Source organism: Habropoda laboriosa, unplaced genomic scaffold, assembly GCF_001263275.1.
Source record: "Habropoda laboriosa isolate 0110345459 unplaced genomic scaffold, ASM126327v1 scaffold128, whole genome shotgun sequence".
Taxonomy (NCBI): domain Eukaryota; kingdom Metazoa; phylum Arthropoda; class Insecta; order Hymenoptera; family Apidae; genus Habropoda; species Habropoda laboriosa.
The window spans coordinates 509,419-524,783 of NW_017100281.1; the positions used below are offsets into that span (position 1 = coordinate 509,419).

Genomic DNA, 15,365 nt, shown 5'->3' on the forward strand with positions numbered 1-15,365 from the left:
AAATTAGTGATTTTGTGTTTATAAAATGACTGTTCTAGAATATATGTACAATTTAAAATTACATATGATTTAACACATTCTCTATCACATAAGCCATCAGTGGATCGCAATTACATTTTACAGGTCTGAGCAGATCACAGGAATCATGTGTGGCCCATACAATAGATGTAAATAATAATTATAACAAATTCAGTTTTTTATATTTTTTATATATACAGCTGTTTTATACTCATTTTAATTCAAAAGAAATGTAGTTTGAGATATACACTTGAAATCATAACAATCACTGTATCAAATATCCATCACATGTATTATTTAATATTAAGAATAAAAGTAATAAAAGTTGATCTTACTAAACACGCTTGCAAACTTAGAATTTCTAAAATGGCACCTAACACCTTAAGAAAACGATATTTCTCGAACAGAGGTGGGTGACCTAATAGGTATTTCCAGCAAATCAAACATCAAATTATGTTATCTATTTCTGTATTAAAATCCCACTTGAAAGATTTAAAATATGAACACATTTTATATTCAGGCAAGAACACAATGATACAATAGGAAAAAAGGAACGATCCATAAACATTGAAGTGTTCATTGGCTTTACATTTTTATGAATTGTTTATGTTTGAAAATAAACAATAAGCAAAGGGAGTATGTACGGAAAAGAGAATGCTCCCAAACACACGGGAGGCAGCACGCTCACTCGCGAATAGCTGTTAATGACGTCACAGCATCCTCGTCTCTTACGTTCCGCAACCCGCGGTGCCCATCACCCATCTGCGATGAGTTTAGTTTTCAAAACAAGAGTCTGGTTGCCGCTCGTAGGTCGCACTTGTGTCTAAACGAAAACTTGAGATAGAGTTCAAGCCTGGTGACACGGAAGGCTGTGCCGTACGTCGTGTCTCGTGTGGTTTCGTTTCTTCCAGTATTTTCTCTACTCTCGATAAAACGTGATAAAAAAATGGACACCCTTCGTGAGCAGGTGATGATCAATCAGTTCGTGCTGGCTGCAGGTTGTGCGAGGGAGCAAGCGAAACAATTGCTGCAGGCGGCACATTGGCAATTCGAGGTAAGGAAATTATTTTCCGCGTCTTTTTTATCACAAACATCGAGAACTTCACCATATTTATGTTCACCGCGACTCGATACTTCCTACGTAAACAAAGCAACGAAAATGGCTGACTGTCCAGGCGGTACTCGCGTTGATTCGACTTATAACTATTACGTATTCGCACGTGTTAAATTGAAAAAAACGATCGAACGATGCTTTGTTGCCGATTGTCATGTATAATCGTATTAAAATTCGATCCGTAGTATTACACTTCTTGACAATTGGTAGTCATGGAACATGTACTTACTACGACACAGGATGAAGTCCATTCATAAAAATCATACGATGTTGCTAAGAGGTTTTGTTAGTTATTGTTGTGTAATGAATGGAATTGCTCGTAGCCCGTTAACGTTTTAATAATGCACGGTGCTTTCAGGTTAACACATTGCTAAGGCTTCTGTTTGTTTTCATTTATGTAATGTTATAACTGCATTTAACTACAAATCCAATTTTAGACTCGGCTTTTATCCAGTAACGTCGTTAAAGTACGCATTCGCCGTGCGTAAAGTTTCGCTGTTTAAAATAGAATCATGTATCTATATCATATTCGATTTCTTTGGACGTAGTCTGTAAACCGAGTCGGTCATTAGCAATGAGAACAATGCTGACATCGTGTGCGGCTATCGCGAACAATAATTATCTTTTCAGTATAGACTTTCCAGGTTTATTGATTTACGAGCTATCATTTTTATTAAAAGTCTCCTTCGGTTTGTATAAATTAAATTACATTTAACCCGTCCAACATCCTGTGTTGTCTACTGATGAGTTCACAACCTCTCATGCGGTATATTTGCAATAAAAACACACGTACTCGTGTTTTAATGTGCAATCATTGAGATTAGTTCTTCGGTTTATTATAATTATAAATGAAATTAAGGTAAATTTAATGAAATTGTCGTTCATGAAATATTAAACAACGTTAATCAAATATTAACAACGTCAATACATTTTGTTGTTATACACTTCATGTTATATATAACAATATAAATCCCTAAATAATCTTAATATGTATATATTAGTGCAATGTTGTATATTGTTTTGTACAGTGTTCATTTATGTCATAACTGTACAGACTAGTTCGGCACGTTTTTTTAAAATAACTTAGAGGCTGCTCAATATTCTTGATAATTGGGGAATCTTATAAAAATATATGGTAAAAACCCGTTGTCGTAAATTCTGCAAGAATAGCGTGTTTCGATGGACTGCTGTTACTGTTTTTAAAGATGTGCGCAGCTTTGACGATACCGTATCAATTTCTCGTCGCTAGCCGAAATGAAGCCATGAAGCTTACGTTTCTCATACTTTCACACGACATATACAATGCGGTCAAGAACCTATGGTGGCCTTTCAGTAATTAGTATCTCATTCGCACCGAACACTATTACCTGCGTCCTTCGTAAATGCTTTCTGTGTTTCGGGATACGATGCATTTTAAACAAGAAACTGAGCGCAAAAGCGAAGCCACCATAATTCGATAAAACAGCGATTTACCTTGCGAGGCGGTAGCAAAAATTGATCGATAGTCGATAGATTGCGAGATCAAATCGATCATGTTGCGCTGTGTTTACTAAGTGATTGCAACACGAGGTTAGACTACAAATCATAAACCCTGGTTGTCCGTTGGAACGTGAAGTTTTATAAGAATCGTGAATAATCGTTATAAAAATAACCATCGCACTATTATATAGTAGGTAAACTCTCACATTGTCTGTTGCATATTTCATCAAAAAGGCATAAACACTGTTTAGTCAATCAAAATGTCACATGTATACGTTAGCTATTATTAGTAGAAATATTTATACTGAAAATGATTTTTTCGTTCGTCGCATTTTTACACAGTAACGGCACAAGTAAAATCAATATATATATATACACACATAGAGGGAGGGGGAGTCCGGGTGTGTTTTTATTTACCTCGTGGTATAGATGGAGAAACATTTTCGGTTGAAACACTGGAAAACCACCGGCTATGCTAAAAGGATATGCAACTCGTTATAACCAAAGCTGCGTTATCTCGAAAGAATACATAGGAACAAGAAGAGAGAGAGAATTCAGTTCGTTCCGTCCGTTGAATTTAGTCTGAAAACTTTCTCTGCCCGGCTGCTAATGCGTTTAACGGCAAATTACGACATGGCTTCTAATGACTACTGGCAAATCTGTGTACGTCACCTCAGTACATTTCTAGTTTCTCTCCCCTCCTCATGGGTCGGTGTAAATGCACAATACACGAGGTACTTTCACGATTATCCAAGGTGTTTATGTGTGTTTTGGTAGTGGAAATTATATCATATAAAAATGTCATTGCGTACTTCTACGTTTACCATATAGATTTCTTTAACATTTCGCATTGTCAATCCTCCAGTATCGATGTCTCATTCATCGATAAATATCAAACTTACTCGCTGTTTATTCACATATCTCATATCGTAGGCGCACATCAAAGTACCATTATTTTTGTTTGTGTTTCATTCTCAGATGGTTAATTTGGATATTCAGCGCGAATTGTTATTAGGTTATAAATGTACGGGTGGCGCGCGGCGAAGGTGGCGACAGTGGTGGTCAAATACTAGAAATAAGACTATTGTTGGCGTTATGGTTGTGCTATGCAATTTCATTGGGATCTTTCCCAGAGACCAGTCTCGAAGCTAGAGGAATGGCAAAATTACGACGAGTTCGTGTGGTGACATCTGCCAAAGTCCATATGTTCTGTTTTTGTCGCTGTCAGTGTCTCTCATCGTTAACCTAAAGCAAATCTGCACCTTCGCAATCTATTTTATGAAGGTCAACAGCAGGCTGAATTGCGACAATTCGATTGAATTGTTTTCCTTTTTCGTTTGAAAAATCCAATCGAATTGTAGCTCACGTGGGAATAAAATGATAATAATAAAACATGTAAATATAATACTTTTTATACGCTGCAATTTGTTTATTTCGCGTGTATAAATGTACATCGAAATTTTACTTCCCTTGATTAAATTTAGTATATATTTTAAATCTAATACATTCCAACGTAGTGGTGAATGAACTCTCTAATTATAGATTAATATATCTGAATTTTATTCGATATTTCTTATCTGAATAGGTTAACAAATACACCCCAAGTCTGTTTGTCACCTTTGCTTTCCGAAACTAAGTAGTTTCTAGGAGATTATCTGAATGAGTACCTCTGAGCACTTTGTTTTCCATTCTCTACACTGCAAGTATGGATAGATTTACACTATTAAAACTATTTGCAGAAACCATTATTGGTCTATGTTGATGAGCACAGCAAAATTTCGTACTGATATATTTTAACCTAAAAGTGTATCTAAAAATAGCAAGTGTCCCTCTTGTTTCGTTTCTTTCAAGCTTTTCTCGCGAAACGAGCATTTTGAAAATCGTTTCCCAGTATATGCGCAGCTCCGCCAGAAAGATTTGAAGTGTAGGAGATCTATTTCAGGTTCTTTTCTCGTTACGTGATTTGAACGTAACGTCGAGACAGGAAGGAAAGGGATAGGGGGACAGAAGGGGACAATTTTACGAAACTTTTAAAAGCACGCATATCCACGTGACAACTAAAGACAAGTTTTTCACATGTCTGTGTGTTTACATTTACATACAAAACAGAATTTCGCATATCTGTGGATCCGAATAGATAGAATATCGCAAATACACGTCTATTTATTGAACACGCTTCGAACTTTTCCTTTCGTTTTTCTCAATTCAAACATTTTCGCGAATTTCGTCGACAAACACTTGGTGTTTATATTGTAGAGAAAAATGTATATTTATTTTCAACTTGAAAGATCAGAATTAATAATTGCATGTCGTTGAATATCCGGAAGAAAGAATTTTTTTTCTACTCGTAGTTAAAGAATTGCGTGGAAAACTGTAAGAAAAACAATTTGCATGTACAATAAATGATTTGTATGGTATTATTTGATGGGCAAATGATAACTTAAAATTTATTTGTTCAGCTGCTTCTGATTAATGTTTTTTAAAAGGAATGAAACGGTTGAATGTTTCGTGGTATTTATAAAAATGACATGTGTAATATTAAACTTATCAAGCTTCGATGCGGACAAGAAGAAATAACTTTTTCTTTCCGTATGATTTTCTGCGCATTCGTTATTGAGGAAAAAACACGACGTACTGAACCTAATTAAGTAGAAAATACATGTAAAACATACGTTTCAGTTAGTATAAGAAACATAACGATAAGAATCTTCTCGATTGTCTTGCGTTAAGACAATCGGATATAACCAGTGTTGTACTTGCTCGTGGAAGGCATCCACACAATATAATCGCGATCACTTTATCGAGTAATCAAATAATTTGACTGTTTGTTATCTTTAATAGAGTTTGTTGACGCGAACAGAGTTAACATTAACACGCTCGTCTTTGAAATTATTTGCGATAATCGTTGATTCTTTCGGCAGGTATAGATAACTTGTATTACTAACAACTTATCGATGCCCCATCTATGTATATGATACAAAAAAGAAAATTTCAATTACGTGCTCGGTGGTTAAAAGCGCGCGTCGGTATATTCATACCTTTGCGAAGAGTCTACCCAGTAAAAAAGTCGGTATGCAATCGTTAATATTTCAGATGTGTTAGATGCTATTTACGATACTGCCCTAAAAAGATAAAATTTTCTAGGAAATGTTACCGCGACACGATCGAAGTCCCTATACGAAAACAATCGAGCACATACGTACAGTAAAAATGTAGGAACGAAGTGAAGAACTTTGCGAAAACAAGAATGTACGCGAGAAACGATTAAGAATCGCGTGTAAATTTCAGCGGCAATTGAGTCGGTTAAGTGTCGTTGCATACACACAGGGCCGGTGATCCGCGGTCGGTAAAGCTTCGCGCGGCCGCTCTAAGTACCGATAATACTAGCGCGCTTTGAATACTCACTGTTTTGCAAACATTAGTCGTTAAAGTCGACAATATCCTACCGTCCGTTGGGGTGAAACATTGAAAATATGTAAGTCTTAAAATATGGTGCATTGCAGTTGAACTGCGGTTTGACCTACTATATCAACAAAGTACGAAAGTGATTCTTGATTTTTGTCTATCTACAGTTAAATATTATAACACGTTAAGAAACGGCGGTTTTAAAGTTTCTGAGTGTGTTAATATATTTAATTACAGCTGGCGCGTACTCTTTCTATGCACTACCATTCAAAATCTTATAATTGTTCGTTGCTAACGTACTTTTTTCCGTTGCTTATACCCTTTGGATATAAGAAAAATTAAATACGGTTAATTTCTATTTGGTTTTATTTTCATGAATATATTCTTTTTCCTCTATTTTGAGTTTGTTATTTTTCTCGAAAGTATGTGTTCGTTCAATAAGTATCGAATATATTTTTAAACGCTTTTGTATATGTATCTGTCTAACTGATGTAACAACAACGCGTTCGTATAAACATTTGTACTTTTTCAATGACATACTTGTTGCAAAATAAGCTAGTACAACTGATTCCACTGAACTACAATATCTACTATCAGTGTTTTAGACCTTGTACCTTTTACGACCGAATATTGCGTGAAAATTCAAAAAAGGAGAAAGTGTTGGATAATTTTCGAAAACTTTTCGAATATTATAGTTGATTATATCACTTCATAACATGACGTTACAATAGATGTACACAGCTATTACTATAATAAAACTTGTATTTATTGGGACGAAATTTTACTCAATGCTTGGTTTATCAAACTTTTGCTGAGCTACAATTATTTGAAGTGATGTTGAGTGTCACTTCAGTTATGTAAACAATAGATTAAAGATTAATAGATTAATAATAGATCCACAGTTCGTTAAACGCTGTCATTAAATGGTTTAAAGCACGATCGAAGTCCAATATGACTGATTGGCAGCTTCTAAAAATGTTTTAAAACTTAGTGTTTATTAAGTCGTCGAGTTAATCAAATTAAGTGTTTTTATAACTAGTAAAATATAAAATTCTTATTGTTAAAAAATAAACAAAGAGTAATTTACCAGCTGTTGGTTAGTTACTGTTTTCTTTTCGAAGTTTGTGCGCCTTGAAACATTAGGAAGCGAAGGAATGGGCAAATATATGTTGAAATTTAGTTATCCAAACGTGAACTCTGGTTGTTTGAATTAAAAATTACATATACAGTAAATTCTCTATAAGAGTCAGTAAGTTTGGATTCTACAAGTGACAGTATAGATGGTCCTACGTCTAGGCCTGCGTCATTGCTGCGCCCATGTTATCTCGCTCGCAGTCAGTCAAGCGTGTAACGCTACACCAATCAGTTTCCTTTACAAGATTTCACGGCTCGACAAATCATAATAGAAAAATATAATTTCTTTAATTTTACTTTTCTTCATCTAGAATTTTTTTTAACATGTTGGTGAGATTTTTCTGATGAAAATGATATCAAACACGATATAATTTGAACAACATTTACTTATTAACACGTTCACTGTCGCGCCAGATTTACAGGTTGCTGTCAGGCGGCCACAAGGAAATACATTTTAAGCATAGGATTATAGTATTATGCTTTATAATTTTTTTTTTTTTCAATTGAAAATGTCTAGCTAGCTATGACGTTCAAAATTTTTAGTTGACAACATTTATTTTATTTTAATTATTCTAAACATTTGAGGCACTACAGTCACTGATAACCACCATGGCCATATCGAGGAAACAATCTAACGTTAAAACTTATTGAGTGATTAATTTAATTTCATAATATATCGCTTTGGATAAATTACCAAAACAAATTGCTAAGAAATTACATTAAATACCTGTACACATTATCCGTCGAATGTAGAAGGAGAGGCACCGTTTGGTTGCCAATTGTTTATCACATAGAGTCGGCCTACCTCTACGTAAAAAAAAAAAAATGTAAGGCCGATTCCACAAGTGTCAGTAAAATGTAGGGTGGATAGCAGCAGAAAAGCTGCTAAACAATTAGAATTAAATGCAACGATAGAAATTATTGCAATAATGCGTAATGCAATTGAAAAATCGCAGAAAAGACTGATACAAATGTTTGAAAAGAAAAATATATAAGATGAGATACAGTATCTTACCACGTAATGTAACTTTTTATTGTGTAACATATTAAAAACACTGTTTGGGAAAAATTTGTCACAGAATTGCATTTCTTATTTAATCTTCCTTTACTGCTACTTCTTGTGAAATTTTATGTCAGAAAATTGAAGCTAAAATTCAAAAATTCTCGTATAAATTCCGAAAATAGATTATTAATTACGGTAAACTACTGAGACGGTTTAATTTAGGGTGGGCATAATGCACGAGTGTAGTGCACTCGCTCCAAATCAGCTGACAATATACAATAAGAAATCAACTAACTACTTAACATGCAATTCATGCAAATTACTTGGATGGTAAATTATTAATAAACAAAATAGCAAGTCATAAAATAAATTCAATATCAGAGAATACGCAAGGGACCCGACAAAAACACATGCCCTACTGGCAGCTCTCTATCTTCAGAGATACGCGATTCTCGTTCGTAGCAAAGGAAATAGATACTTTTATCAAAAAGAGTGTCTTGTATTTCACTTTAAATCGCAACTCTAATCATTTTCTCATTCCCAATGCAATATTTAAACTCTAAAAATTTCGTACTCTTCCTTAATAAGATGTTGAAAATGTAGATGGTATTTTATTAATTATGCTACGAATGAGTCGCGTATCTCTGTAAGAGAGCGCGCACATGGTATTCAGTACAATTTTTCTATCTTAGAATTAGTTGTTTTATTCGATTACTTAAAGTTAAAACGCACGCGTCCCACGACGTCCATCGGCGAATGAATAGAATATTTTCTATTGTCTTATGCTAACCTATTTTATCTTACGAACTACTTAAAGCTAAGACACTCGTTCACGCTCACTTCATACTCGGTACAGTTTTCGATTTTAGAATTAATTAAAGCTAACATGCGATAAAAAGGTACATTTTTCAAACATACAATGAAGCTCTGTAAGAAAAGTATATTATTAAATTGCAATAGGAGAATATATTGTTAGAATATCTTTTTTATTTATATTTTATTTTCATATTTAAAATCATAGTATCGAAGTTCTGTAAGAAAAGTATATTATTAAATTGGAATAGGAGGATAAATTGTTAGGATATCTTTCTTATATGAAATCGTAGCAATGGAATACCTAATTAAACCTCTGATAATGAAACTCATACCTCAACTCAAGGCAAAATTCTTTTTCGAACAGGAGAAAATTGAACTCTTATGTGAGCTCGAAATATTTACCTAAATCGATCATCGAAAAAACGTACAACTCCCTAAACGCAGACCACAGAGGTGGACATTGTTAAATAGATTTTATTTCTACCCTGAACCTTATCAGGACTCTCGGTACTTTTTATCTCGTCAGAATTGGCAACAATAGGCTTTGAGAACTGATCTCTACGATCAAGAACGTCCAGGCAATTTATTTTCATTTTATTTAGTAAAGAAAATCGCGAATTTATTACAATTTAACAAAATTTCGCTGGAACACTGAAACAGAATATAAATTAGATCGACAAGATAAATAATTCATACGACTCACCATTCGTAACCTTTGAGATACCCTTAGTGACCCATTTCAGTCCTCCCAGCCTTCGATTTTGACCCACAATTCACTTGGAAGCTTCTCTCAGACCCATGAAACTTTTGCAATTCCCCTCAGCCTTGAATTTTCATCCCACCAGTGGCCCACAATGATAGATTGAAAGACCCACCAGACTTGGAAAGCTGTGAAAGGGTGACGCGCGAAAAGTGGAGTACGAATCGCGATTTATTTTCATTTTCAGGGATTTTGTTTAGTACCCGAAACCGCGAATTTTTATTATCCTCCATATTTTCCTGTAGTTGATTTTAGTTGGGACATTTAACAAAAATTCAAAAAAGAAAAGAGGAAACAAACGCAAAAATGGAAAAAGGGACGAAGCTATTTATCAAACGCGACGCGACGTGATAAATTCTCGTATCGATCGAAAGTAAATGGGAAAATTGACTCTAAATTGAATTAACGCGGTATACTACTTTGATACTCTAATAATGGGAGGGCGTTTGCACCATTAGTGCAGTAGAGTCCATCCAGTTCTTCTTTGACCTCTTGGTAGTTCAGCTTCGACATGCACATGCACACACATATATAACCAACCACCAAACCCTCAAAAAATTCACTCACAATTCGCAGATTAAGCAGCTGGACTCTGCAACGTAGATTTGGCTGCATTGCCTCCTTCCATCCTCTCAGATCGTCATCCTTCCGCAAATCATTCCAGTTACTCGTTGTTGATTTCCCAAGACTCACAGACTCACAAAATGTGAGTCACTGTGGAATGGACGACGCGAAAAGTATTTCGAAACGCGATTTATTTAAGAGGGGAAACCGCGATATTATATTATTCTCGATTTTTAGAATGAAGTTAACTTTAAATAGAATAAACGTAAAAAAAAGAAAAGAGATATGAAATAAACACGATGTATATAAAGCAAAAGAATAAACCGCGAATTGATATCTTTCCCGAATCTCTAACGCAAGTAAATTTGAAGGAGGGTATCGATTAAACGCGTAAAAATATTCAATATAAAGCGAACTAGGGATGAAGCTATTATAATACTCAATACAACGACTCTAGTATTTACTAAAATTCAAAAATTCTCGTATATATTCCGAAAACCGATTTTTAATTGCGAAACACTACTGAGACGGTTTAATTTGGGGCAGCCAGCTCATATTTCAGCTGGCAATATACAACACAACTAACTACTAAACCAAATCACCAGAAAAAAAACCCATTTTTGTAACTCACTGTTCGCTGATTAAACAGCTAAGCTCTGCAACGTGGATTTGACTGCATTTCTTCCTTCCTTCCTCTCAGATCGTCATCCTTCCTTCCTTCCTCCCAGTTCCGATCGATTTTGCAAGACTCACAAACTCACAAAGTGTGAGTCACTGTGGAATGGACGACGCGAAAAGTACTTCGAAACGCGATTTATTTCAATTTTATTCAGAAAGGGAGAAACCGCGAATTTATATTAACTCAGATTGTCATCCTTCCTTCCTTCCTCCCAGTTCCGATCAATTTTGCAAGACTCACAAACTCACAAAGTGTGAGTCACTGTGGAATGGACGACGCGAAAAGTACTTCGAAACGCGATTTATTTCAATTTTATTCAGAAAGGGAGAAACCGCGAATTTATATTATTTTCAATATTATTATTGAACTAAACTTTCGTAGAACGCGAGTGAAAAATTGAAAGAATCAAAAGAAAAAACGCGAATTCGTATCTTTTTCGATTCTAGAATATAAGAAAATTTGAATAAAATACGCGACGAGAATTGGGGAGAAGCATAAGTTAAACGCGTAAAAATATTCAATAATAAACGAACTAGGAATGAAGCTATTATTTCAATACGCGATGCACTGACTCTAGTATTTACTAAAATTCAAAAATTCTCGTATAAATTCCGAAAATAGATTATTAATTACGGTAAACTACTGAGACGGTTTAATTTAGGGTGGGCATAGTGCACTCGTTCCTATATTCAATATTATTATTGAACTAAACTTTCGTAGAACGCGAGTGAAAAATTGAAAGAATCAAAAGAATGACTTTGGGGAGAGGGTACCGCAGGTATATAAGGACCCGCCGATGTCCCGCGAAATCATTTACCCTTTATACTGGGCCCTAGACACTTCGCGGCGTATTTTGACCTGAAGGTTCTGAGATGTGAATAGAGTGGTCGGGGGCTACTAGCTAGTCTATGTCCACCCTGTACACACTCAGCCTTCTTGTAACACTTGTATACATTAGAATCAATTAGAATTTCTATTACTAATTATTAAACAAATTTTAACAATTACCGGCACTCGCTAGGCACGTAATATCAGACTTTAAATACTCGACTTCGAACTTCGGTTTAGTCATAATTCTATTAATGTTATAATAACGTATAATTTATTAATTTTCACAATTTTATTATTAATTTATACTTCCAAAAATTTGTTAAAACATTACATATTATTATTTATACATTTTTGCAAGTTTCTTTGACAAATAAGTACGTTTCAACGATCTTATTACTTTCTCGTTGTGAAATCAAGTTCGGAGGATTAAAAATCAGGTTGACCCTTGGTCGTAAATTTAAAATAGCCATAGTGAAGGTGAAATTATTATTTTAAATAAATGTTTCTATACGAATTAAGAATCTATTCAACGTTTGTTTGTTGCAATACCGTGAAATAAATTGTATTATATATTTTCTCAGTTTAGACTGAATTTAAAGTTCGTAAGGATTAGAAATCAGGTTGACCTGTGGTCGTAGATTAAAAATAGCCATAGTGAAGGTAAAATTATTACGTTAAATAATTGTTTTTATACGAATTAAATATTGATTCAACGTTTATTTGTTGCAATACCGTGAAATAAATTGTATTATATATTTTTTCTGTTTACACTAAATTTAAAGTTCTGTTTACATGTTATAACAATTAGAATGTTGACGTTTTGCCGTTTCACGGTTTTTCCTCTGTTAATTATGTGTTTATAAATCATTTCAAACTAAAGCAGCACCATGCCCACCCTTAATTAAACCGTCTCAGTAGTTTACCGTAATTAATAATCTATTTTCGGAATTTATACGAGAATTTTTGAATTTTAGTAAATACTAGAGTCAGTGCATCGCGTATTGAAATAATAGCTTCATCCCTAGTTCGTTTATTATTGAATATTTTTACGCGTTTAACTTATGCTTCTCCCCAATTCTCGTCGCGTATTTTATTCAAATTTTCTTATATTCTAGAATCGAGAAAGATTTGAATTCGCGTTTTTTCTTTTGATTCTTTCAATTTTTCAATTGCATTACGCATTATTGCAATAATTTCTATCGTTACATTTGTATGTATTCAACGTTTGTTTGTTTTAGTGTCGTGAAATGAATTATATTACACATTTTCTCTATTCACACTGAATTTAAAGATTATAACGATTAAAAATCAAGTTGACCTGTGTTCATTTATCAAGAATAATCATAATAAAGCTGAAATTATTGTGTTAAATAATTTTTTTAATACGAATTAGGAATTTATTCAACGTTTGCTTGTTACAATATCATGAAATAAATTATATTATACATTTTCTGTATTTGCACTAAATTTATCGTTCTATTTACATGTCATAACAATTATAACTACACGTTATGCTGCGTCCGTTTGTTTTTTCTGTGCAGTTCAACCTAATTTACTTAAATTTACGTTGCGAGACAGTATAATATTTACAATTCTGCCTGAATTTTTGAAATTCAGAAAAACACAGATAAACTTCCATCGCATTTAAACGATATTCTCCACCAAACTGGAAAAGTACATACAGTAGAGAAAATTAGTGAACTTTTATTATATTAACGATTTGATTATCTAAAATATTTTGCCCTGTGATATGTTCGTATAAATGGAGATGCACTATAATAGGGTAAAATTAATCAACATGGATGGTTAAGTGTGATTGTTACGTTTCTTCGAAAATTACACAAAAAGTTTAAGTGGTCACGCGTAGTGCGTGAAGCAGCGACGGTTAAGACCCGGCACTTGACAGGGATACCGTCTGCATTGCAATTAGACATCCAGTATAAAAAATTTCAATTTCTCTAATTTTCATCTTATCTTTATGAAAATAGTATCGACGAATTGACGAGATTCTCCTGATGAAAACGAGTCCAAACACGACATAAATCAGAAGCAGTTCTACCAGTCACCAAATTAAGTATCCCGGATTTTCAAGGATGTTTTTAAGAGTGATTACTCTTAAGGTTAGTCCGATTTATGTCGTGTTTGGACTCATATTCATCGGGAGAACCTCACCGATCCGCTGGTACTGTCTTTATAAAGATAGGATGAAAATTATAAAAATTAATACTGTTGGATTACTCGTCGAGCGCTCGAAATTATCACTCCAGTCTGTTATCGACTGCTCATCTGTTACCGACTGGTCCTGCGAGCCTCGATCGTCGCCTATCGCTGATAGAAGCGTAAGTGCGATAACCTTATTCTATCGTGATTGATTGACCATCAGCGAAGACGTAAGAGTAAGTGCGATAGCCTTACTCTATCGCTATACATATTATTTACATCTCTCAGTTCCAGACCCTAAGTCCCGCCTGAAGCCTCATCTTTGCTTTGCTGATCTGTATTGTACACATATTCTGCAGGTATATAGGCGAGACGTGTGCTAGATGCGCGCGACTAGCGTTTTGTTTATCTGACAGAGTGACTCCAAAGTGGAGGGATATCTATTAAAAAACAGTAAAGCTGTTGTACAGCGCTGCCTTAGCATTCACACAAATCCCAAGGGTCAACCACGTTCACGTGTACGATAACACGACTACTTTTTCAACACTGTTCCATTATGCAAGAGTTTACCACTATTATTAAATTATTAATTAACTTGTACTACTACTGGTCTAGTAATAATAATCTATTACCGTACATTATGTAATACACTGTATAGGATGTCTCGCAAAATATGCTAAACTAAACAAAATTTTATGATACATTTTCAGTGTACCTTTTTTTCGAAAAGAACGATGCTCTGTTCTCTGCTGTTACATTTTACAGTTTTATAAAAACTGCACTTTTCATTGTCACTCTCAACACGATTCATTCATTCATCGGTTCACAGCAAATCGTATTAATTCTTTGTGAAAATTCTGCAAGAGGGAGACATTGATTTTTAATTTTTTTATAAGAATAGTCTACATTCGCAACCTTGAACGTCGAATCCATGACAAAATAAATAATTAGATAAGCTTTTAAACTCTAATTACACGGATCTTTCGATCCGAGACTTGAATGGTGTAGTGTATGTAGTACTGGCTTCACAGATCAAAACTGTAAACGCAGACAGAGTTTATTACTGTTAAGCACTCGGGTACTAATTTCCGCGTACTTCGAATATTGCACTAGGTGCCGTCTGAAGATTGAATGTATTGCGTTGAAAGTCTGACTGAATCTTTATTATTCCTAATGTAACTGATGGTCTGTGTACTAACACTCTGTGGTCTTAAGCTAAGTCGGCCTTCTTATCGAGTCGTCCCTTCTCCAAACCTTCTAAAATTTGAAGAAGGGACGCGAAGGGAGGTTCTTAAAATTACTAAGTGACCAACCCCGTATCACCCCCTTCCATTGCGCCCGGAGCGCGTCACATCCTTGGAGCGGGAGTGACGAAGCTGGTCCTTGCTGGATGGAAGTTCGA

At 34.6% G+C, this 15,365-nt stretch overlaps 1 protein-coding gene across 4 annotated transcripts in view; it reads left to right on the forward strand.

Annotated features, from left to right (window-relative positions):
- Positions 1–822: 822 nt before the first annotated feature.
- The window catches only part of LOC108573642 (UBA-like domain-containing protein 2), a 36,493-nt gene continuing 21,950 nt past the window's right edge, over positions 823–15,365 (forward strand). Inside the window, exons 1-2 of one of the 4 annotated variants that reach the window (XM_017936116.1) lie at positions 823–913; positions 986–1,072. In XM_017936116.1, the coding sequence (XP_017791605.1) occupies positions 989–1,072 (84 nt within the window). In that variant the 5' untranslated portion in view covers positions 823–913; positions 986–988. Of the gene's footprint in view, positions 1,073–3,303; positions 3,346–15,365 lie in introns of those variants that run through there. The other 3 variants (XM_017936115.1, XM_017936114.1, XM_017936117.1) reach the window with 3 other exon arrangements.